Source organism: Salvelinus alpinus, chromosome 6 (genome assembly GCF_045679555.1).
Source record: "Salvelinus alpinus chromosome 6, SLU_Salpinus.1, whole genome shotgun sequence".
NCBI classification, from domain to species: Eukaryota; Metazoa; Chordata; class Actinopteri; order Salmoniformes; family Salmonidae; genus Salvelinus; species Salvelinus alpinus.
The window spans coordinates 93,060,907-93,087,730 of record NC_092091.1 but is presented as its reverse complement, the minus strand read 5'-3'; the positions used below and the strand labels follow the sequence as shown (position 1 = coordinate 93,087,730).

The 26,824-nt window shown below is 41.1% G+C and overlaps 2 protein-coding genes across 2 annotated transcripts in view; both read left to right on the top strand.

The window, feature by feature from the left end:
- The window catches only part of LOC139577777 (NACHT, LRR and PYD domains-containing protein 3-like), a 70,086-nt gene that overhangs the window by 31,277 nt on the left and 11,985 nt on the right, over window positions 1-26,824 (top strand). The window contains exons 11-12 of the mRNA XM_071404944.1: window positions 26,115-26,152; window positions 26,630-26,694. Coding sequence (XP_071261045.1) covers window positions 26,115-26,152; window positions 26,630-26,694 — 103 coding nt within the window. The remainder of the gene's footprint in view (window positions 1-26,114; window positions 26,153-26,629; window positions 26,695-26,824) is intronic.
- On the top strand, window positions 319-26,693 carry LOC139577794 (NACHT, LRR and PYD domains-containing protein 3-like). Its single transcript, XM_071404967.1, has 12 exons — window positions 319-539; window positions 1,747-1,913; window positions 2,015-3,839; window positions 3,923-4,096; window positions 4,785-4,958; window positions 5,235-5,408; window positions 22,619-22,792; window positions 23,056-23,229; window positions 23,749-23,795; window positions 23,932-25,485; window positions 26,115-26,152; window positions 26,630-26,693. The coding sequence occupies exons 1-10, from the start codon at window positions 334-336 to the stop codon at window positions 24,483-24,485; spliced, it is 3,669 nt and encodes a 1,222-aa protein (XP_071261068.1). The 5' UTR covers window positions 319-333; the 3' UTR covers window positions 24,486-25,485; window positions 26,115-26,152; window positions 26,630-26,693.

The following is a 26,824-nucleotide window of genomic DNA, read 5'->3' as shown; positions in this document are numbered from 1 at the left end:
TTATGGAGTCAGGGGATCCAACCAGGTAGACTAGCTGTTGTTATGGAGTCAGGGGATCCAACCAGGTAGACTAGCTGTTGTTATGGAGTCAGGGAATCCAACCAGGTAGACTAGCTGTTGTTATGGAGTCAGCTAGTGGGGATCCAAGTCAAATCAAATGAAAAACATATTGGACTGTGTATGTTGGAATACAATATGAAGTCACTGATTGTACTCTTTGACCACAGATAGAAAACGTGTTGTCATTGTTAATGGTTCTTCAACAATGTTCAGAAATATTGACTGTTCTGTTTCTTCTTATTGTAGCTGAGTGAGTTGTGACTTACATCTAATATGAGTCTCTCTGGGGAGAGAGAGGAGGGGACCACTGCCTCTAAAATGAGTCTCTCTGGGGAGAGAGAGGGGGAAACCACTGCCTCTAAAATGAGTCTCTCTGGGGAGAGAAAGGAGGGGACCACTGCCTCTAAAATTAGCCTCTCTGGGGAGAGAGAGGAGGAGACTACTGCCTCCAAAATGACTCAAGACACCAGTTCTAAGAGGTAAGAGATTAAATGTAAAATATACAGTTCTCTTAAAGATATAAAACTAAAGGGATAATTGTTCCCACATTACATCAAATGTAGGTCTACAGTCGTGGCCAAAAGTTTTGAGAATGACACAAATATTAATTTTCACAGAGTTTGCTGCGTCATTGTCTTTAGATATTTTTGTCAGATGTTACTATGGAATACTGAAGTATAATTACAAGCATGTCATAAGCGTCAAAGGCTTTTATTGACAAGTACATGAAGTTGATGCAAGCAGTCAATATTTGCAGTGTTGACCCTTCTTTTTCAAGACCTCTGCAATCCGCCCTGGCATGCTGTCAATTAACTTCTGGGCCACATTCTGACTGATGGCAGCCCATTCTTGCATAATCAATGCTTCACCTCACTGTGCGTGCAGATGCACTCACACCTGCCTGCTGCCATTCCTGAGCAAGCTCTGTGCCCCGATCCCGCAGCTGAATCAACATTAGGAGACGGTCCTGGCGCTTGCTGGACTTTGGGAGCCCTGAAGCCTTCATTCACAACAATTGAACCGCTCTCCTTGAAGCTCTTGATGATCCGATAAATGGTTGATTTAGGTGCGATCTTACTGGCAGCAATATCCTTGCCTGTGAATCCCTTTTTGTGCAAAGCAATGATGACGGCACGTGTTTCCTTGCAGGTAACCATGGTTGACAGAGGAAGAACAATGATTCCAAGCACCAACCTCCTTTTGAAGCTTCCAGTCTGTTATTCGAAAACAATCAGCATGACAGAGTGATCTCCAGCCTTATCCTTGTCAACACTCGCACCTCTGTTAACGAGAGAATCACTGACATGATGTCAGCTGGTCCTTTTGTGGCAGGTCTGAAATGCAGTGGAAATGTTTTTGGGGGATTCAGTTCATTTGCATGGCAAAGAGGGACTTTGCAATTCATCTGATCACTCTTCATAACATTCTGGAGTATATGCAAATTGCCAACATACAAACTGAGGCAGTAGACTTTGTGAAAATTAATATGTGTGTCATTCTCAAAACTTTTGGCCATGACTGTACATCATTCATTTAAATATCCAAAAATGGATTCACCAATTGCAGACTGTAGCTTTAAAAGAAACATCAGGACTTCTAGAAGTTCCACTATACAGTTGTTAAAATGAAGTAGATGAGTTATTGATGTGATATTGATGAGGTGATCTGTCTCCCTGTTTTGTTCAGTGTCCAGAAGCCCAGAGCAGAGTCACCTACAACCAGCCTGCTATCAATGAAGAGTGATCAGCCACCTGCTTTCAGCCAGGAACCATTACCAGATGACAATAAGGAAGTGGAGAGTTTGGACAGTGAGGATGCATTAAAGATCACACACAACCTTCTGGACAGAAGAAGTAAGACTGTGTTTCATACAATATTACAAAGAACGGTACAAAGGCCCTTATAAAACACACACACAAACTTATGAGTCCCAACTCTCATTGTTTTCCTACAGGTCAAACTCTGCTGACAGTCCAACAAGACATTAAGGCTAAACTGAAACACAAGTATCAACACATATCTGAAGGAATTGGACACCATGGAAACCAAAGTCTGTTCAAGGACATCTACACAGAGCTCTACATCACAGAGGGTGGAAGTGGAGGGCTCAATAATGAACATGAGGTTAGACAGATGGAGATGGCATCCAAGAAACAAACCACACAAGAGACACCAATCAAATGCAACGACATCTTCAAGCCTTTACCTGGACAAGACAAACCTATCAGAACTGTGCTGACAAAAGGAATTGCTGGCATTGGAAAAACAGTCTCTGTGCAGAAGGTCATCCTTGACTGGGCAGAGGGAAAAGCAAATCAGGACGTTCATTTCATGTTTCCTCTTCCTTTCCGTGATCTGAACCTGAAAAAGGACCAATACAGTCTGATGCAACTTCTTTCCCACTACTTCCCAGAGCTGAAAGAGATTGACAGCATTGAAGATGGTGAAACCAAAACACAACCTTCTGTTTTCATTTTTGATGGTCTGGATGAGTGTCGACTTCCTCTAGACTTCAAAAACAATGAGAAGTGCTGTGATGTCACGAAGCCAACCTCAGTGGACGTGCTGCTGACAAACCTCATCGAGGGGAATCTGCTTCCCTCTGCTCTCCTCTGGATAACCTCACGGCCTGCAGCAGCCAATCAGATCCCTCCTGAGTGTGTTGACCAGGTGACAGAGGTACGAGGGTTCAATGATCCACAGAAGGAGGAGTACTTCAGGAAGAAAATCACAGATCAGAATATGGCCAATGATATCATCAAACACATGAAGACATCAAGGAGCCTCCACATCATGTGCCACATGCCAGTCTTCTGTTGGATATCAGCCACTGTCCTTGAGATGATACTGAAAGTGGCAGAGAAGGATGAAGTCCCCAAAACTCTGACCCAGATGTACTCACACTTCGTGCTCATCCAACTCATTGTGAAGAACAAGAAGTACAACAAAGCCACAGAGACAAACCCAAAGGAACTGTCTCAGTCAGACAAAGAGATGATCCTGAAACTGGCAAAGCTGGCTTTCCAACAGCTGCAGAAGGGCAACCTGATCTTCTATGAGGAGGACCTGAGAGAGTGTGGCCTTGATGTCACAGAGGCATCAGAGTACTCAGCATTGTGTACTGAGATCTTTAAAGAAGAATCTGGGATGTACCAAGAGAAGGTCTACAGCTTTGTGCATCTGAGTATTCAGGAGTTTCTAGCAGCAGTGCATGCTTTAGAATCATGTCTGGACAAGAAGGAAAATGTTTTCTCCACCACTAGTGATGATGATGATTATTATGATGATGAAGAGGAGTCAATCCAGTTGTCTGACTTACACAGGAGCGCAGTGGACCAGGCCTTGAAGAGTGAGAATGGACACCTGGACCTGTTTCTCCGCTTCCTTCTGGGTCTCTCACTGGAGTCCAATCAGAATCTGTTACGAGGCCTTCTGACACAGACAGGAAGTACAACACAGACCAATGAGGAAACAGTTCAGAGAACAGTCAGGTACCTTTCAGACAACATCGAAAGGGAATCCTCACCAGAAAGGATCATCAACTTGTTCCACTGTCTGAATGAACTTGGTGCCAACTCTCTAGTTGAAGACATGCAGACCTCTCTGCGATCAGGAACTCTTTCAGAAATAAAACTAAAACCTGACCAATGTTCAGCCCTGGCCTACCTGTTACTGATGTCAGAGGAGGTGCTGGAGGAGTTTGACCTGAAGACATACAACACATCAGAGGAAGGTTATCAGAGGTTGCTGCCGGTAGTGAAAACCTGCAAGAGAGCACTGTACGTTCTGTTATTGAGTTGATGTTTACAGTATCATTATAATGAAGGATTTGTATATCTAACAGATTATCTCCTCTCTCCAGACTGGATCACTGTAAACTCACATATGAATCCTGTGAGACTCTGGCCTTAGCTCTGCAGACACCAAACTCCCCCCTGAGAGAACTGGACCTCAGCTACAATACCTTGAGAGACAGAGGAGTGGAGCTGCTCTGTGTTGGACTAACCAGTCCACTCTGCAACATACAGACACTCGTGTGAGTTCAATATCTTCAGTATCCACTGTCTTTATAGTGTTTATATATTTGTAGTAATTATGTGTAATTATGTTTTTAACATTATTTGAACATCTTGGTAAATATGCAGAAACATACATACAATGTGATAAATATAATAAAAAAAGGTTAAATATCTTGAGTGAGTTAGTACGGTTTTAACATAGTCTAATCATGTCCTTCTGTTATTGTCTTAATGCATCTGTGATAACGTGCGTCTCGGTGAGAGGTGTAGGAGTCAGGCGCAGGAGAGCAGGGATGTCTGAGAAGCGTGTTTAATCATACAGTCCACCAATACAAAAATGGCACAGAAGAAAATCCAAAAACTACGCTCACGATACTAATCAACTCGTGCAAACGCACGGAGGAACAAACACAGTTCCGACACTTTACATACACGTGTGTAAATCGTGAACACAACAAACATCAAATACAATCGAGGGCAATACACACAAGTCTAATCCCGCACGAACTAAGGCAGGCAACAGGTACACACAGAAATAAACGCAATTGAAACCAGGTGTGAAAATAATCAGACAAAACAAACAGAAAAGGAAAAAGGAATCGGTGGTGGCTAGTAACAAGGAGAGGAGTAGAAGTCGTGACAGCATCTCATTATTCTTAAAGCTTTGCATATTTAACAGTGTATCAACATATCTCCTCTCTCCAGACTGGATGGCTGTAAACTCACATATAAATCCTGTGAGACTCTGGCCTCAGCTCTGCAGACACCAAACTCCCTCCTGGGAGAACTGGACCTCAGCTACAATGACCTGGAAGACAGAGGAGTGGAGCTGCTCTGTGTTGGACTAACCAGTCCACTCTGCAACATACAGACACTAGTGTGAGTTAAATATCTTCAGTATCCTCTGTCTATAGAGTTGACATATTTGTAGTAATTATGTGTTGTTATGTTTTTAACATTATTTGAACATCTTGTTAAATATGCAGAAACATACATAGATGTGATAAATATATGAAACTAAAGTTAAATATCTTGACTGAGTTAGTATGTTTTTAACATAGTCTAATCATGTCCTTCTGTTATTGTCTTAATGCATCTCATTATTCTTAAAGCTTTGCATATTTAACAGTATGTCAACATATCTCCTCTCTCCAGACTAGCTGACTGTAAACTCACATATGAATCCTGTGAGACTCTGGCCTCAGCTCTGCAGACACCAAACTCCCCCCTGAGAGAACTGAACCTCAGCTACAATGACCTGGGAGACAGAGGAGTGGAGCTGCTCTGTGTTGGACTAACCAGTCCACTCTGCAACATACAGACACTAGTGTGAGTTAACGTTCTTCAGTATCCACTGTCTTTATAGTGTTTATATATTTGTAGTTATGTTAACATTATTTGAACATCTTGGTAAATATGTAGAAACATTCATCAAATGTGATAAATCTATCAAACTAAGGATAAATCTCTTGAGTGAGTTAGTATGTGTTTTTAGAAAAAAAAATATATAAAAATATATAAACTATTGGAACCAAGACTTTAAAATAACTGATATTGGTCACAAGATGGAGGGAATGTTGGAACATAACTAATGAAATTAAAGTTAGCAAAAATGTACTATTAATCCAGGATAAACTAATGTATAGAATTTATTAAACGAGAAAAATTAACAAATTCTACAGCACAACGACAGAGTCGTGTCTTAAGTGTAAATCTAATGAGTAAATAATTCATGCTTTCTGGGAATGCTATAATTCCTAAAGTTATGGGCGGAGTTAGAAGTTGTCTGTCAGAAGTATTACAATGTAAACATACTTTTAATCCGTCTGTCTGCATATTTCATGACATGGCAAATGGGTGGTGTAGAAAGAGACCCAATGAGCTGGACGATTCTCTTCTCATCACTCATCTTGTAAAAACATTGACTAAAAATACACTTGAAGTCGGATGTCAAATCCAATTGTATTTGTCACATACACATGGTTAGCAGATGTTAATGCGAGTGTAGCGAAATGCTTGTGCTTCTAGTTCCGACAATGCAGTAATAACCCACGAGTAATCTAACCTAACAATTTCACAACAGCTACCTTATCCACACAAGTGTAAAGGAATGAAGAATATGTACATAAAGATATCTGAATGAGTGATGGTACAGAACGGCATAGGCACGATGCAGTAGATGGTATCGAGTACAGTATATACATATGAGATGAGTAATGTAGGGTATGTAAACATATAAGAGTGCATTGTTTAAAGTGGCTAGTGATACATGTATTATGTAACAGTATAACTTTAGACCGTCCCCTCGCCCCGACCTCTGCGCGAACCAGGGACCCTCTGCACACATCAACAACTGACACCCACGAAGCGTCGTTACCCATCGCTCCACAAAAGCCGCGGCCCTTGCAGAGCAAGGGGAAACCCTACTTAAGTCTCAGAGCAAGTGACGTAACTGATTGAAATGCTAGTAGCGCGTACCCGCTAACTAGCTAGCCATTTCACATCCGTTACAATTACATCAAGATGGCAAGATGCAGTAGATGGTATAGAGTACAGTATATACAGTGGGAAGAAGAAGTATTTGATACACTGCCGATTTTGCAGGTCTTCCTACTTACAACGCATGTAGAGGTCTGTCATTTTTATCATAGGTAGTACACTTCAACTGTGAGAGACGGAATCTGAAGCAAAAATCCAGAACATCACATTGTATGATTTTTAAGTAATTAATTTGCATTTTATTGCATGACATAAGTATTTGATACATCAAAAAAGCAGAACTTAATATTTGGTACAGAAACTTTGGTTTGCAATTACAGAGATCATACGTTTCCTGTAGTTCTTGACCAGTTTAGCACACACTGCCACAGGGATTTTGGCCCACTCCTCCATACAGACCTTCTCCAGATCCTTCAGGTTTCGGGGCTGTCGCTGGGCAATACTGACTTTCAGCTCCCTCCATAGATTTTCTATTGGGTTCAGGTCTGGAGACTGGCTAGGCCACTCCAGGACCTTGAGATGCTTCTTACGGAGCCACTCCTTAGTTGCCCTGGCTGTGTGTTTCGGGTCGTTGTCATACTGGAAGACCCAGCCATGACCCATCTTCAATGCTCTTACTGAGGGAAGGAGGTTGTTGGCCAAGATCTCGCGATACATGGCCCCATCCATCCTCCCCTCAATACGGTGCAGTCGTCCTGTCCCCTTTGCAGAAAAGCATCCCCAAAGAACGATGTTTCCACCTCCATGCTTCACGGTTGGGATGGTGTTCTTGGGGTTGTACTCATCCTTCTTCTTCCTCCAAACACGGCGAGTGGAGTTTAGACCAAAAAGCTCTATTTTTATCTCATCAGACCACATGACCTTCTCCCATTCCTCCTCTGGATCATCCAGATGGTCATTGGCAAACTTCAGACGGGCCTGGACATGCGCTGGCTTGAGCAGGGGGACCTTGCGTGCGCTGCAGGATTTTAATCCATGACGGCGTAGAGCGCGTTACTAATGGTTTTCTTTGAGACTGTGTTCCCAGCTCTCTTCAGGTCATTGACCAGGTCCTGCCGTGTAGTTCTGGGCTGATCCCTCACCTTCCTCATGATCATTGATGCCCCACGAGGTGAGATCTTGCATGGAGCCCCAGACCGAGGGTGATTGACCGTCATCTTGAACTTCTTCCAATTTCTAATAATTGCGCCAACAGTTGTTGCCTTCCCACCAAGCTGCTTGCCTATTGTCCTGTAGCCCATCCCAGCCTTGTGCAGGTCTACAATTTTATCCCTGATTCCCTTACACAGCTCTCTGGTCTTGGCCATTGTGGAGAGGTTAGAGTCTGTTTGATTGAGTGTGTGGACAGGTGTATTTTATACAGGTAACGAGTTCAAACAGGTGCAGTTAATACAGGTAATGAGTGGAGAACAGGAGGGCTTCTTAAAGAAAAACTAACAGGTCTGTGAGAGCCGAAATTCTTACTGGTTGGTAGGTGATCAAATACTTATGTCATTTAATAAAATGCTAATTAATTACTTAATCATACAATGTGATTTTCTGGATTTTTGTTTTAGATTCCGTCTCTCACAGTTGAAGTGTACCTATGATAAAAATTACAGACCTCTACATGCTTTGTAAGTAGGAAAACCTGCAAAATCGGCAGAGTTTCAAATACTTGTTCTCCCCACTGTTCATATGAGATGAGTAATGTAGGGTATGTAAACATTATATTTAGTGGCATTGTTTATAGTGGCTAGTGTTACATTTGATCAATTTTTCCATTATTAAAGTGGCTGGAGTTGAGTTAGTATGTTGGCAGCAGCCACTCAATGTTAGTGGTGGCTGTTTAAAAATACCTAACGTTGTATTTCAAAAGTAGTTTGAAATGTTTTGGTGAAGTTTACTTGTAACTTTTGATACATTTTGTAGTGAAGTGGCGAAAGTTGGAAGCTGTGTTTTTCTGGATGAAACGGTCCAAATAAATTGACATTTTGGTTATATATCGACGGAATTAATTGAACAAAAGGACCATTTGTGATGTTTATGGGACATATTGGAGTGCCAACAAAAGAATTTCGTCAAAGGTAAGGCATGATTTATATTTTATTTCTGCGTTTTGTGTCGTGCTTTCAGTGTTGAAATATGCTTCTCTCTTTGTTTACTGTTGTGCTATCATCAGATAACAGCATCTTATGCTTTCGCCGAAAAGCCTTTTTGAAATCTGACATGTTGGCTGGATTCACAACGAGTGTAGCTTTAATTTGGTATCTTACATGTGTGATTTAATGAAAGTTTGATTTTTATATCATTTTATTTGAATATGGCGCGCTGTATTTTCCTTGGCTATTGGCCGGTGGGACGATTGCGTCCCACCTGCCCCAGAGAGGTTAACAGTCTGATGGCCTTGAGATAGAAGCTGTTTTTCAGTCTCTCGGTCCCTGCTTTGATGCACCTGTACAGACCTCGCCTTCTGGATGATAACGGGGTGAACAGGCAGTGGCTCGGGTGGTTGTTGTCCTTGATGATCTTTATGGCCTTCCTGTGACATCGGGTGGTGTAGGTGTCCTGGAGGGCAGGTAGTTTGCCCCCGGTGATTCGTTGTGCAGACCTCACTACCCTCTTTAGAGCCTTATGGTTCTGGGTGGAGCATTTGCCGTACCAGGCGGTGATACAGCCCGACAGTATGCTCTCGATTGTGCATCTGTAAAAGTTTGAGTGCTTTTGGTGACAAGCCGTATTTATTCAGTCTCCTGAGGTTCTTCACCACGGTGTCTGTGTGGGTGGACCAATTCAGTTTGTCCGTGATGTGTACGCCGAGGAACTTAACTTACTACCCTCTCCACTACTGTCCCGTCGATGTGGATAGGGGGGTGCTCCCTCTGCTGTTTCCTGAAGTCCACAATCATCTCCTTTGTTTCGTTGACGTTGAGTGTGAGGTTATTTTCCTGACACCACACTCCGAGGGCCCTCACCTCCTCCCTGTAGGCCGTCTCGTCGTTGTTGGTAATCAAGCCTACCACTGTAGTGTCGTCTGCAAACTTGATGATTGAGTTGAAGGCGTGCATGGCCACGCAGTCGTGGGTGAACAGGGAGTACAGGGGAGGGCTCAGAACACACCCTTGTGGGGCCCCAGTGTTGAGGATCAGCGGGGTTGAGATGTTGTTACCTACCCTCACCACCTGGGGGCGGTCTGTCAGGAAGTCCATGACCCTGTTGCACAGGGCGGGGTCGAGACCCAGGGTCTCGAGCTTGATGACGAGCTTGGAGGGTACTATGGTGTTAAATCTTGAGCTGTAGTCGATGAACAGCATTCTCACATAGGTATTCCTCTTGTCCAGATGGGTTAGGGCAGTGTGGTTGCGATTGCGTCGTCTGTGGACCTATTGGGGCGGTAAGCAAATTGGAGTGGGTCTAGGGTGTCGGGTTGGGTGGAGGTGATATGGTCCTTGACTAGTCTCTCAAAGCACTTCATGATGACGGAAGTGAGTGCTACGGGGCGGTAGTTGTTTAGCTCAGTTACCTTAGCTTTCTTGGGAACAGGAACAATGGTGGCCCTCTTGAAGCATGTGGGAACAGCAGACTGGGATAAGGATTGATTGAATATGTCCGTAAACACACCAGCCCGCTGATCTGCGCATGCTCTGAGGACGCGGCTGGGGATGCCGTCTGGGCCTGCAGCCTTGCGAGGGTTAACACGTTTAAATGTTTTACTCACGTCGTCTGCAGTGAAGGAGAGTCTGCAGGTTTTGGTAGCGGGCCGTGTCAGTGGCACTGTATTGTCCTCAAAGCGAGCAAAAAAGTTGTTTAGTCTGTCTGGGAGCAAGACATCCTTTTCCGCGATGGGGCTGGTTTTCTTTTTGTAATCCGTGATTGACTGTAGACCTGCCACATACCTCTTGTGTCTGGGCCGCTGAATTGCGACTCTATTTTGTCTCTATACTGACGCTTAGCTTGTTTGATTGCCTTGCGGAGGGAATAGCTACACTGTTTGTGTTCGGTCATGTGTCCGGTCACCTTGCCCTGGTTAAAAGCAGTGGTTCGCACTTTCAGTTTCGCGCGAATGCTGCCATCAATCCACGGTTTCTGGTTTGGGAATGTTTTAATCGTTGCTGTGGGTATTACGTCGCCGATGCACTTTCTAATGAACTCGCTCACCGAATCAGCGCATTCGTCAATGTTGTTGTTTGACGCAATGCGGAACATGTCCCAGTCCACGTGATCGAAGCAATCTTGAAGCGTGGAATCAGATTGGTCGGACCAGCGCTGAACAGACATGAGCGCTGGAGCTTCCTGTTTTAGTCTCTGTCTATAGGCTGGAACCAACAAAATGGAGTCGTGGTCAGCTTTTCCGAAAGGAGGGCGGGGGAGGGCCTTATATGCGTTGCGGAAGTTAGAATAACAATGATCCAGGGTTTTACCAGCCCTGGTTGCACAATCGATATGCTGATAGAATTTGGGGAGTCTTGTTTTCAGATTAGCCTTGTTAACCTGTTATGGCTGCAGCCCGACGCCGGTACACCTATGACAACATCCAGCTCAAGTGCAGGGCGCGAAACTCAAAATCTATTTTTTTTAAATATTTAACTTTCACACATTAACAAGTCCAATACAGCATTTGAAAGATAAACATCTTGTCAATCCAGCCAACATGTCCGATTTTTTAAATGTTTTACAGAGAAAACACCACATATATTTATGTTAGCTCACCACCAAATAAAAAAGAGGACAGACATTTTTCACAGCACAAGTAGGATCCAAGTAGCATGCACAAGCCAACCTAACTAACCTAGAACCAACCTAAATAACCTAGAAAAAACTACCTCAGATGATAGTCCTACAACATGTTACACAATAAATCTATGTTTTGTTCAAAAAATTTGCATATTTTAGCTATAAATCAGTTTTACATTACTGCTACCATCATAGCTACAGTCAGAAATCGCACGGGAGTAGCCAGAGAAAATACAGACACCAACGTCAACTACTAATTACACATCATAAAACATTTCAGAACAATATATGGTGGATAGCTAATGAAAGAGAAAGATCTTGTGAATAGAGCCAATATTTCCGATTTTTTAAGTGTTTTACAGCGAAAACACAATATATCATTATATTAGCTTACTACAATAGCTAGCACACAGCAGCATTGATTCTAGTCAAACGGTAGCGATAGCACAGTTCGACAGATATATGAAAAAGCATCCCAAATTGGGTCCTTATCTTTGTTGATCTTCCATCAGAATGTTCTCCAAGGGGTCCTTTGTTCAGAAACGTCTTTATTTCGATCCAGAACGAATGATTTCCCTCTTGAATTAGCAAGCACACTGGCAGTGCGGTGCTAACCTCTCCATGTTGACAAAATTCTTGCGTCGCATCACGTCTAAAGTCCAGAATAAATTTCAATAATATAATTAAACTATATTGAAAAAACATACTTTAGGATGATATTGTGACATGTATCAAATAAAATCGAAGCCGGAGATCATATTCACCTTTAACGAGCGTTTTCCAGGAGCCGAGTCCAGGTCCTACTTCGTGCCCAGAAAGAAAAATAAACTGCGCAACACTCACTCCAAGAGGTTGTGTTCAATCCCAGGACGAGATAATCAAGTGATTTCTTCTCTCACTTCCGCATGACACCCAGGGGAAGGCGTATGACGTGTTTCTACAGTCCTAAGTGACATGCCCTTTTATGGACAAGCTCTTAAAGAGAGACATCGATTTTGGAAATCTCACTTCCGGATAGGAAATTGGCTGTAAAAAGAGTTCTGTTCCACTTAGAGAAATAATTCAAACGTTTTTAGAAACTAGAGACTGTTTTCTATCCAATAGTAATAATAATATGCATATTGTACGAGCAAAAATTGAGTAAGAGGCCGTTTGAAAATGGGCACATATTTCCAGTTATTCAATACGCCCCCTGCAGCCATAACAAGTTAACCTGTCTGACTCTGGGGTTCCGCTAGCGGAACTCCTCCCACATTCCACTGAAAAGCAGGAGCGCGAAATTCAAAAGATATTTTTTAGAAATATTTAACTTTCACACATTAACAAGTCCAATAGGGCAAATGAAAGATACACATCTTGTGAATCCAGCCAACATGTCCGATTTTTAAAATGTTTTACAGCGAAAACACCACGTATATTTATGTTAGCTCACCACCAAATACAAAAAAGGACAGACATTTTTCACAGCACAGGTAGCATGCACAAAACCAACATAACTAACCAAGATCCAACCAAACTAACCAAGAAACAACTTCATCAGATGACAGTCCTATAACATGTTACACAATAAATCTATGTTTTGTTCGAAAAATTTGCATATTTGAGGTATAAATCAGATTTACATTGCAGCTACCATCACAGCTACCGTCAAAAATAGCACCGAAGCAGCCAGAGTAATTATAGAGACCAACGTGAAATACCTAAATACTCATCATAAAACTTTTCTGAAAAATCGATGGTGTACAGCAAATTAAAGACAAACATCTTGTGAATCCAGCCAATATTTCCGATTTTTTAAGTGTTTTACAGCGAAAACACAATATATCATTATATTAGCTTACTACAATAGCCTACCGCATTCATTCATCAAGGCACGTTAGCGATAGCAATAGGCACGTTAGCGTTAGCGAATAAACCAGCAAAATATATTAATTTTCACTAACCTTCATCAGATGACAGTCCTATAACATCAAGTTATACATACACTTATGTTTTGTTCGAAAATGTGCATATTTAGAGCTGAAATCAGTGGTTATACATTGTGCTAACGTAGCATATTTTTCCCAGAATGTGCGGATATTTCTATTAGACTCTCACCTATTCTGACCAAATAACTATTCGTAACCTTTACTAAAAAATACATGTTGTATAGGAAATGATAGATACACTAGTTCTTATTAACCTTTCACGGCTACTAACCCCGGATCCGGGAGCACCCCCCACCCCCCACACACTGATTAGCATAGCTAGCATAGCTTCACAAGTAGATAGTAGCATCTAAATATCATTAAATCACAAGTCCAAGACACCAGATGAAAGATACAGATCTTGTGAATAAAGCCACCATTTCAGATTTTTAAAATGTTTTACAGGGAAGACAAAATATGTAAATCTATTAGCTAAACACGTTAGCAAAATACACCACTATTCTAACTCCATCAGTTTCTTACTCCTTCAGGTGCTATCACCAATTCGGCTCAACTAAGATATTGATAGCCAATAACCTATAAAAAAAAACATCAGATGACAGTCTGATAACATATTCATGGTATAGGATAGTTTTTGTTAGAAAAAAGTGCATATTTCAGGTAGAAATCACAGTTTACAATTGCACCGACCATCACAAATCCACTAGAATTACTAGATAGAGCAACGTGTATGACCAATTTACTCATCATAAAACATTTCATAAAAATAGACAAAGCATAGCAATGGAAAGACCCAGTTCTTGTGATTTCAGACCATATTTCAGATTTTCTAAGCGTTTTTCAGCGAAAACACAATAAATCGATAAGTTAGCATACTACATGTGCAAACGTTACCAGAGCATCGATTCCAGCCAAAGAGCGCTATAACGTAATCACCGCCAAAAGATATTAATTTTTTCACTAACCTTCTCAGAATTCTTCCGATGACACTCCTGTAACATCATTTTACAACATACATATACAGTTTGTTCGAAAAGGTGCATATTTAGCCATACAAAACCGTGGTTACACAATAAAAATACTAGGAAATCAAGCCTCAATATGTCTGACGTCATCTATCAGAGTGATCTAGTTTAATTGAAAGCTAATCATATACTTGACTAAAAAATACAGGGTAGACAGGAATCGAAAGACAAATTAGTTCTTAATGCAACCGCTGATTTACATTTTTAAAATTATCCTTACTTTTCAATACAGGGTTCGCCAGGTGAAGCTATACCAAACAAAATGGCGAAATATGCGTTTAAAATATTTCGACAGAAACACGGTTTATCATATTAAATATTGCTTACTTTGAGCTGTTCTTCCATCATATTCTTGGGCAATGTATCCTTTCTATGTTATAAACGTCTTTTGGTCGATAGATGTCCTCTGTCCTTCGAAATGTCCACCACCAACGACCGACACCCCGAAACGTTTCCAAAGCTAAAAAGGGCACGACAAAGAAATTCCTCAAAATCGCACTAAACGGATATAAATTGCTATAAAACGGTTCAAATTAACTACATTATGATGTTTTTAACAACTATAACGACTGAAAACATGACCGGAGAAATATTGCTGGTTAGAAAACGATTTGGAACGAGGCAGGTCCGATGTCCTTCACGCTTCAGGCGCACGTTGAGAAAGGGGGGTCTCTGTACATTTTGGTCTTTTATAATGGCTGTGAACGTCCCATCGATTTCATTGAAAACGTGATGACGTACAGACACCCAGAGGAAGACGTAGGCAGTGTCGGTTTCTTCATAGCATTCACTGTCGCCTTATAAACAGACTCCAGATCAGAGGTAAAAAATTCTGAAATCTGAACCCTGTCATGAAAAGTGCTGTAGAAATTGTTCTGTACCACTCAGAGACAAAATTCCAACTTCTATAGAAACTAGAAGGTGTTTTCTATCCAATAATAACAATAATATGCATATTGTACGATCAAGAATTTAGCACGAGGCAGTTTAATTTGGAGACACAAATATGCTAATGCGGAACAGCACCCCCTATAGTTGCAAGAAGTTAATGCAATCGCCGTGTTAGAATTCTAAAAATAACTTCATTACGACATAAGGCTTACGTTATGGCGAGAGAGTGCCCAAAACCTGGGCGCAAAACTAATAGTTCACAAGTTCGATAGATATATGAAATAGCATCATAAAATGGGTCCTACTTTTGATGAGCTTCCATCAGAATGTTGTACAAGGGGTCCTTTGTCCAGAACAATCGTTGTTTGGTTTTAGAACGTCCTTTTTCCCTCTTGAATTAGCAAGCACACTAGCCAAGTGGCGCGAAGCTCTCCTTCCTGAACAAAGGCACACAACGCAACACGCCTAACGTCCCGAATAAATTTCAATAATCTAATAAAACTATATTGAAAAAACATACTTTACGATGATATTGTCACATTTATCAAATAAAATCAAAGACGGAGATATTAGTCGTCTCTAACGACAGCTTTTCAGAAGGCAATACCAAGTCCCTCTTCGCGCTTTCCAGAAAACAGGAAATGGGTGACACGTCATGCCAAGAGGTTTTATTCCACCTCAGACCAAGATAAACACTACATTTCTTCTCTCACAGCCTATTGACATCTAGTGGAAGGTGTATGACGTGCATGTATCGTCATAAATCTCAAGCCCGTTTATAGGCAGGCCCTAGAACAGAGCATCGTTTTTAGATTTTCCACTTCCTGATCAGGAAGTTTGCTGCCAAATGAGTTCTGTTTTACTCACATATATAATTCAAACGGTTTTAGAAACTATAGAGTGTTTTCTATCCAATAGTAATAATAATATGCATATTGTACGAGCAAGAATTGAGTACGAGGCCGTTTAAATTGGGCACGATTTTCACCCAAAGTGAAAACAGCGCCCTCTGTCCTCAACAGGTTAACCTGTCTAGGACTGGGGTTCCGGAACCCCGTTCCGCTAGCAGAACCCCTCGCCAACAGCCAATGAAATTGCAGGGCGCCAAATTCAATCAACAGAAATCTCATAATTCAATTTTATCAAACATACAAGTATTAGACACCATTTTAACAATAAAATTCTCATTAATCCAACCACAGAACCCGATTTCAATAAAGCTTTTCGGCGAAAGCAGAACATATCATTATGTCAGGTCAGCAACTAGTCACAGAAAGCATACAGCAATTTTCCAACCAAAGAGAGGAGTCACAAAAAGCTGAAACATTGATAAAATGAATCACTAAACTTTGATATTCTTCATCAGATGACACTCCCGGGACAACATGTTACACAATACATGTATGTTTTGTTCGATCAAGTTCATATTTATATCCAAAAACCTCAGTTTACATTTGGCTTTGTCTCCAAAACATCCCGTGAATTTGCACAGAGCCACGTCAAATCACAGAAATACTCATAATAAACATTGATAAAAGATACAAGTGTTATTCACAGATTTAAAGATATGCTTCTCCTTAATGCAGCTGCTGTGTCAGATTTTTTTTTAAACTTTACGGAAAAAGCAAACCATGCTTCTGAGTACGGTGCTCAGAGACCAACACAACCCAAGAAGATATCCGCCATGTTGGAGTCAACATAAGTCAGAAATAGCATTATAAATGTTCACTTACCTTTGATGATCTTCGTCAGAATGCACTCCCAGGAATCCCAGTTCCACAATAAATGTTTGATTTGTTCCATAAAGTTCATCATTTATGTCCAAATACCTCCTTTTGTTAGCGCATTTGGTAAACAAATCCAAACTCACGTGCAAATCCAGCGGAAAGTACGGACGAAAAGTCCAAAAAGTTATATTACAGGTCGTAGAAACATGTCAAACGAAGTATAGAATCAATCTTAAGGATGTTTTTAACATAAATCTTCAAAAATGTTCCAACCGGAGAATTCCTTTGTCTTCAGAAAAGCAAATGGAACAGAGCTCGCTCGAGTCACGAGCTCAAAGCATTCTGCCAGACCTCTGACTCATTCCCCTCTCATTCGGCCCCACTTCACAGTAGAAGCATCAGACAAGGTTCTAAAGACTGTTGACATCTAGTGGAAGCCTTAGGAAGTGCAACATGACCCATATCCTACTGTATCTTCAATAGGGAATGAGTTGAAAAACGACCAACCTCAGATTTCTCACTTCCTGGTTGGATTTTTTCTAAGGTTTTTGCCTGCCATATGAGTTCTCTTATACTCACAGACATCATTCAAACGGTTTTAGAAACTATAGAGTGTTTTCTATCCAATAGTAATAATAATATGCATATTGTACGAGCAAGAATTGAGTACGAGGCCGTTTAAATTGGGCACGATTTTCACCCAAAGTGAAAACAGCGCCCTCTGTCCTCAACAGGTTAACCTGTCTAGGACTGGGGTTCCGGAACCCCGTTCCGCTAGCAGAACCCCTCGCCAACAGCCAATGAAATTGCAGGGCGCCAAATTCAATCAACAGAAATCTCATAATTCAATTTTATCAAACATACAAGTATTAGACATCATTTTAACAATAAAATTCTCATTAATCCAACCACAGAACCCGATTTCAATAAAGCTTTTCGGCGAAAGCAGAACATATCATTATGTCAGGTCAGCAACTAGTCACAGAAAGCATACAGCAATTTTCCAACCAAAGAGAGGAGTCACAAAAAGCTGAAACATTGATAAAATGAATCACTAAACTTTGATATTCTTCATCAGATGACACTCCCGGGACAACATGTTACACAATACATGTATGTTTTGTTCGATCAAGTTCATATTTATATCCAAAAACATCAGTTTACATTTGGCTTTGTCTCCAAAACATCCCGTGAATTTGCACAGAGCCACATCAAATCACAGAAATACTCATAATAAACATTGATAAAAGATACAAGTGTTATTCACAGATTTAAAGATATGCTTCTCCTTAATGCAGCTGCCGTGTCAGATGTTTTTTTAAACTTTACGGAAAAAGCAAACCATGCTTCTGAGTACGGTGCTCAGAGACCAACACAACCCAAGAAGATATCCGCCACGTTGGAGTCAACATAAGTCAGAAATAGCATTATAAATGTTCACTTACCTTTGATGATCTTCGTCAGAATGCACTCCCAGGAATCCCAGTTCCACAATAAATGTTTGATTTGTTCCATAAAGTTCATCATTTATGTCCAAATACCTCCTTTTGTTAGCGCATTTGGTAAACAAATCCAAACTCACGTGCAAATCCAGCGGAAAGTACGGACGAAAAGTCCAAAAAGTTATATTACAGGTCGTAGAAACATGTCAAACGAAGTATAGAATCAATCTTAAGGATGTTTTTAACATAAATCTTCAAAAATGTTCCAACCGGAGAATTCCTTTGTCTTCAGAAAAGCAAATGGAACAGAGCTCGCTCGAGTCACGAGCTCAAAGCATTCTGCCAGACCTCTGACTCATTCCCCTCTCATTCGGCCCCACTTCACAGTAGAAGCATCAGACAAGGTTCTAAAGACTGTTGACATCTAGTGGAAGCCTTAGGAAGTGCAACATGACCCATATCCTACTGTATCTTCAATAGGGAATGAGTTGAAAAACGACCAACCTCAGATTTCCCACTTCCTGGTTGGATTTTTTCTAAGGTTTTTGCCTGCCATATGAGTTCTCTTATACTCACAGACATCATTCAAACGGTTTTAGAAACTATAGAGTGTTTTCTATCCAATAGTAATAATAATATGCATATTGTACGAGCAAGAATTGAGTACGAGGCCGTTTAAATTGGGCACGATTTTCACCCAAAGTGAAAACAGCGCCCTCTGTCCTCAACAGGTTAACCTGTCTAGGACTGGGGTTCCGGAACCCCGTTCCGCTAGCAGAACCCCTCGCCAACAGCCAATGAAATTGCAGGGCGCCAAATTCAATCAACAGAAATCTCATAATTAAATTTTATCAAACATACAAGTATTAGACACCATTTTAACATTAAAATTCTCATTAATCCAACCACAGAACCCGATTTCAATAAAGCTTTTCGGCGAAAGCAGAACATATCATTATGTCAGGTCAGCAACTAGTCACAGAAAGCATACAGCAATTTTCCAACCAAAGAGAGGAGTCACAAAAAGCTGAAACATTGATAAAATGAATCACTAAACTTTGATATTCTTCATCAGATGACACTCCCGGGACAACATGTTACACAATACATGTATGTTTTGTTCGATCAAGTTCATATTTATATCCAAAAACCTCAGTTTACATTTGGCTTTGTCTCCAAAACATCCCGTGAATTTGCACAGAGCCACATCAAATCACAGAAATACTCATAATAAACATTGATAAAAGATACAAGTGTTATTCACAGATTTAAAGATATGCTTCTCCTTAATGCAGCTGCTGTGTCAGAATTTTTTTTTAACTTTACGGAAAAAGCAAACCATGCTTCTGAGTACGGTGCTCAGAGACCAACACAACCCAAGAAGATATCCGCCATGTTGGAGTCAACATAAGTCAGAAATAGCATTATAAATGTTCACTTACCTTTGATGATCTTCGTCAGAATGCACTCCCAGGAATCCCAGTTCCACAATAAATGTTTGATTTGTTCCATAAAGTTCATCATTTATGTCCAAATACCTCCTTTTGTTAGCGCATTTGGTAAACAAATCCAAACTCACGTGCAAATCCAGCGGAAAGTACGGACGAAAAGTCCAAAAAGTTATATTACAGGTCGTAGAAACATGTCAAACGAAGTATAGAATCAATCTTAAGGATGTTTTTAACATAAATCTTCAAAAATGTTCCAACCGGAGAATTCCTTTGTCTTCAGAAAAGCAAATGGAACAGAGCTCGCTCTAGTCACGAGCTCAAAGCATTCTGCCAGACCTCTGACTCAATCCCCTCTCATTCGGCCCCACTTCACAGTAGAAGCATCAGACAAGGTTCTAAAGACTGTTGACATCTAGTGGAAGCCTTAGGAAGTGCAACATGACCCATATCCTACTGTATCTTCAATAGGGAATGAGTTGAAAAACGACCAACCTCAGATTTCCCACTTCCTGGTTGGATTTTCTCTAAGGTTTTTGCCTGCCATATGAGTTCTCTTATACTCACAGACATCATTCAAACAGTTTTAGAAACTTTAGCGTGTTTTCTATCCAAATCTACTAATGATATGCATATATTAGCAACTGGGACTGAGTAGCTGGCCGTTTACTCCCTATCCATAAGAAGTTAATTAAAATCCCCAGCTACAATGAATGCAGCCTCACGATATGTGGTTTCCAGTTTACATAGAGTCAAATGAAGTTCGTTCAGGGCCATCGATGTTTCTGCTTGGGGGGAATATATGCGGCTGTGATTATGATCGAAGAGAATTCTCTTGGTAGATAATGCGGTCGACATTTGATTGTGAGGAATTCTAAGTCAGGTGAACAGAAGGACTTGAGTTCCTGTATGTTGTTATGATCACACCACGTCTCGTTATAAGGTATACCCCCCCGCCCCTCTTCTTACCAGAAAGATGCTTGTTTCTGTCTGCACAATGCGTGAAGAAACCAGCTGGCTGTACCGACTCCGATAGCATGTCCAGAGTGAGCCATGTTTCCGTGAAGCAAATAACGTTAGTCTCTGATGTCTCTCTGGAAGGCAACCCTTGCTCGGACAAACACTTTGGTTGGAATCATTAATTCTCGTTATTTCAACCAGTCCACAAATTTCTTGTTAACGAACTATAGTTTTGGCAAGGCGGTTAGGACATCTACTTTGTGCATGACACAAGTTATTTTTCCAGCAATTGCTTACAGACAGATTATTTCACTTATAATTCGCTGTATCACAATTCCAGTGTGTCAGAAGTTTACATACACTAAGTTGACTGTGACTTTAAACAGCGTGAAAAAAATTCCAGAAAATTATGTCATGGGTTTAGAAGCTTTTGATAGGCTAATTGACATCATTTGAGTCAATTGGAGGTGTACCTGTGGATGTATTTCAAGGCCTACCTTCAAACTCAGTGCCTCTTTGCTTGACATCATGGGAAAATCAAAAGAAATCAGCCAAGACCTCAGAAAAAAATTGTAGACCTCCAATATTCTGGTTCATCCTTGGGAGCAATTTTCAAACGCCTGAAGGTACAAATGTTCATCTGTACAAACAATAGTACGCAAGTATAAACACCATGGGACCACACAGCCGTGATACCACTCAGGAAGGAGACGCGTTCTGTCTCCTAGAGATGAACGTACTTTGGTGCGAGAAGTGCAAATCAATCCCAGAACAACAGCAAAGGACCTTGTGAAGATGCTGGAGGAAACGGGTACAAAAGTATCTATATCCACAGTTAAACGAGTCCTATATCGACATAACCTGAAAGGCCGCTAAGCAAGGAAGAAGCCACTGCTCCAAAACAGCCATAAAAAAGCCAGACTATGGTTTGCAACGGCACATGGTGACAAAGATCGTACTTTTTGGAGAAATGTCCTCAGGTCTGATGAAACAAAAATAGAACTGTTTGGCCATAATGACCAGCGTTATTTTTGGAGGAAAAAGGGGGAGGCTTGCAAGCCGGAGAACACCATCCCAATCGTGAGGCACGGGGGTGGCAGCATCATGTTGTGGGGGTGCTTTGCTGCAGGAGGGACTGGTGCACTTAACAAAATAGATGGCATCATGAGGACGGTAAATTATGTGGATATATTGAAGAACTAACTATTTGACCACAGACAATGAAAGTGTTGTCGTTGTTATTGGTTCTTCAACAATGTTCAGAAATATTGACTGTTCTGAAATTCTTATTGTAGCCAATCAGAATCTGTTACGAGGCCTTGCTACACAGACAGGATGTACAACACAGAGCAATGAGTAAAAAGTTGAGAGAACAGTCAGGTACCTTTCAGACAACATCGAGGAGGAATCCTCACCAGAAAGGATCATCAACTTGCCAACTCTCTAGTTGAAGACATGCAGACCTCCCTGCGATCAGGAACTCTTTCAGAAACAAGACTAAAACCTGACCAATGTTCAGCCCTGGCCTACCTGTTACTGATGTCAGAGGAGGTGCTGGAGGAGTTTGACCTGAAGACATACAACACATCAGAGGAAGGTTATCAGAGGTTGCTGCCGGTCGTGAAAACCTGCAAGAGAGCACTGTACGTTCTGTTATTGTGTTGATGTTTACAGTATTATTATAATGAAGGATTTGAATATCTAACAGATTATCTCCTCTCTCCAGACTGGATCACTGTAAGCTCACATATACATTCTGTGAGACTCTGACCTCAGCTCTGCAGACACCAAACTAACCAGTCCACTCTGCAACATACAGACACTAGTGTGAGTTAAATATCTTCAGTATGAGTTATTATGTGGATCTTTTAAACATGTGTTAATCATGTGCTCTTCTGCCCTCTAGTCTAGGTCAGTGTGGTCTGACAGAGGGTTGCTGTTCAGATCTGGCCTCAGTCCTGAGTTCACCCAACTCACAACTGAAACAACTGGAGCTGAGAGACAATGACCTGCAGGACTCAGGAGTTACACTGTTGTCTGCTGGACTGGAGGATCCAGACTGTAAACTACACACACTGTGGTAAGTACAGCTGTTTCAGTCAGGTCTGTACTGAGCTGAGTTACAGTGCTGTCTGATGGACTGGAGGATCCAGACTGTAAACTACACACACTGGGGTAAGTACAGCTGTTTCAGTCAGGTCGGTACTGAGCTTAGTAAAACAAATACTGTATAAATCTGATGTTTTATCACAATGTTTGTGTCATGGACAAATGTATTGGTGTCCTACAAGATGATTGACACCAGTACATCAACCTAGACAGCTGTTGTGTGTCTCTCTGTAGGCTGTCTGGCTGTCTGGTCACAGAGGAGGGCTGTGCTGCTCTGTCTTCAGCTCTGAGGTCAAACCCCTCCCACCTGAAAGAGCTGGACCTGAGCTACAATCACCCAGGAGACTCTGCAGGGGAACTGCTTTCAGCTGCTCTGGTGGATCCCACATATAAACCGATGAAGCTGAAGTAAGTCAGAATAGATGTCCTAATAGTGTGAGCAGCGGTTGTGTCATATGTAGTGTAGTAGGGTCAGTAACATGAGGGCATGATGGGAGAATTAAGAGGAAGTTAACTCAGCAGGCTGAGCACTCCATCACAGCATACATCATCACCACATGAATACTCTTCTTCTGCATCTCTGATATCCTGTTGGAATTGTACTCCGTTCTGTATGCAGTAGGTAGGGTAGAATACCTGTTTGTCTCTAGTAATGAATTGTACTCTGTTCTGTATGCAGTAGGTAGAATAGAATACCTGTATGTCTCTAGTAATGAATTGTACTCCGTTCTGTATGCAGTAGGTAGGATAGAATACCTGTATGTCTCTAGTAATGAATTGTACTCTGTTCTGTATGCAGTAGGTAGGATAGAAAACCTGTATGTCTCTAGTAATGAACTTGGATAGTGCACCAGAACACAACAATATGGTTTAAATGTTGACTGTTTTAATAGGTCTTTGTCAGTCAATAACCTGTTTCTTCTACAGTTTGGATCATGGTGGAGAGTGCAGGCTGAAATCAGGGCCGAGGAAATGTAATTCTCTTCAATCCTAATTAACTGCATATTCAGCTCTAGAGTAAAATAGTAACTAATCAATACTTGTTCTGTTCCTACAAAACAACATGTTATATGAAGATGTGGTTTGATTAAACTCTCCTTTTGTCTACAGATGACTGTCATCTCACCCTGGACCCAAATACAGCACACCCATACCTGATACTCTCTGAGGGGAACAGGAAGGTGACATTGGTGGAAGAGAAGCAGCATTATGAAAACCATCCAGACAGATTTGACTATAGTCCCGAAGTTCCTCCATTCTTTTTTAATTGTCGTTACCAAGTTCTCTGCAGAGAAGGCTTATCTGGGTGTCATTATTACTGGGAGGTGGAGAGGGATGGTGACGAGGCTGTCATTGGTGTGGTGTCCAAAGGAATGAAGAGGAAGAGATGGTCCTGCTCTTTATTCTGCTCTAAAAGAGGTTATATCTCTTACCATGCTGGAGTCAGCAGATCCATCTCTGGTCCTGGTTCTAAAAGAGTTGGAGTGTATCTGGACTGGCCAGCTTGTACTTTGTCCTTCTATAGTGTGTCCTCCTCTGGTACACTGAAACACCTTCACACAGAACACACCACATTCACTGAACCCCTCTATCCTGTGTTTGGGGTTTACTCCTCCTCCTCAGTGACCCTGTGTCACATAGATGACCAACACATTCAGAGATGAGTCATAGCAATGTTTCATCATTTGTTTCCTCTGGAATAATTTCTATAATTAGATTAGTAGTGGTGTGTTTTAATGTGTTCTGTTGGACCTACAGACAGTTAGATTAGTAGTAGTGGTGTGTTTTAATGTGTTCTGTTGGACCTATAGTCAGTTAGACTAGTTGTAGTGGTGTGTTTTAATGTGTTCTGTTGGACCTACAGACAGTTAGATTAGTAGTAGTGGTGTGTTTTAATGTGTTTTGTTGGACCTACAGACAGTTAGATTAGTAGTAGTGGTGTGATTTAATGTGTTCTGTTGGACCTACAGACAGTTAGATTAGTAGTAGTGGTGTGTTTTAATGTGTTTTGTTGGACCTACAGACAGTTAGATTAGTAGTAGTGGTGTGATTTAATGTGTTCTGTTGGACCTACAGACAGTTAGATTAGTAGTAGTGGTGTGTTTTAATGTGTTTTGTTGGACCTACAGACAGTTAGATTAGTAGTAGTGGTGTGATTTAATGTGTTCTGTTGGACCTACAGACAGTTAGATTAGTAGTAGTGGTGTGTTTTAATGTGTTTTGTTGGACCTACAGACAGTTCGATTAGTAGTAGTGGTGTGATTTAATGTGTTTTGTTGGACCTACAGACAGTTAGATTAGTAGTAGTGGTGTGATTTAATGTGTTCTGTTGGACCTACAGACAGTTAGATTAGTAGTAGTGGTGTGTTTTAATGTGTTCTGTTGGACCTACAGACAGTTAGACTGTGCCTAGTTAAATGTCACCATCAGTATTGACTTTTTGGAAGGTGACATAGTGGGTTATGTCACATTTAGGCAATGCACCCTACATAGGGAGCTGTTCTGTCACCCTTAATACATCCTTTGTACTGCTTATGAAGACTGTATGTATGCTATATAAAGCCTTAATAAGTTGTATTTAGTTTAATCACAGTCTATCCTTCTGCTTTACCAACACCAGAAACCATGGTGGAGAGAGTTGTATCAAGTCTGGACCTGAGAAATGTGAGCGTTATTTGATTTAATTGTTTTTAAATCAAAATAGTTTTAAAGCGTTCATTATAGTTGATTCCCAGGCAAGGAACACAATCACGATCTATTTGGTCAAAACAAACTTAAAGGTCGAGTCAGCGATATGACGTAGATGCACAAAGTAAACAGCATAGTGGGTCAATTTCTACAACAACTAAGAGTGTTGGAGCGCAAGGCTAAACTTCTCTGCTGTTTTGATCCCGTGACTAACACGCTGTAAGAGAGTGAAGAGAACCCTGGCACATGGGCAGATACTGTGTGTGACTGTGTGAGAGAGAAGTCAGGCATCTTGCTCATCACAATATCTGTGGTGCTGTTCGTACATCATCATTTAGCTGACTCTACCTTTAAGCTCTCATCCTAGGATCTACCAGAAATCAGACCCCCAACATCTACAAAACATGGACCAGAACGATGTTGTTTCCTGCTTCCACAAACATTAATTAATATAACACTAATGTCAGATTATGGTATGCTAATGAGTGTACATTCTGAGACTGTTCCTCACTTATATTCATTTTTATTAGAGGTCTATTTAATAGTTATTAATTCATTATTCCATGAGATTGTCCATTTTAAATAACAACTACTTTTGACTTCAGGGATTCCTCAGAGCTGTAAGACTTGTGACCATGTTGAGGTAAGTCATAATGTCAATTCTTACTTTTACATACCTGCAGGAGTCAGGCACAGTCTCAAAGCCAGGTGTGTACTGACCAACCATTCATACTGGGATATAGACAGTCCTGTGTTCTGCTTTAGTAATATAAACACAGTCTCAAAGCCAGGTGTGTACTGACCAACCATTCATACTGGGATATAGACAGTCCTGTGTTCTGCTTGTTGGCATGCAGGATTTTAGCTGTTGTCATATTTTGTCATTAGACAGTTTTTTTGATAAATCACCAGGATTCCATGTAAAATTGAATAAATACATTAGATTAGTTACTTTGGTTAATGGACCAGTTTCCCAGACACAGATTCAGTCTAGTCCTGGACCTTAAAGAACTTTCTATTGAAACTTCCATTGAGCATGCTTTTTAGTCCAGCACTAGACTCAATCTGTATCCAGGAAACAGGCCCCATATGTATTACTGACATGCTTGTCCTTGTTCAGGACTCCACACACTGGCTTCAGATTGAACCCTTGACTTCCACTGTCCAGGGAGTGACAATGTTCAGGTAAAATAACTACTTTTAACATTTCATTCCACCTGCTTGTGTATTTCCCCATTACGTTGGGAATAGTCTTCTAATCCAACCTCTCCATTTGACGATTGACCCTCTCTACTATATCTTGTTGTTGCTCTCA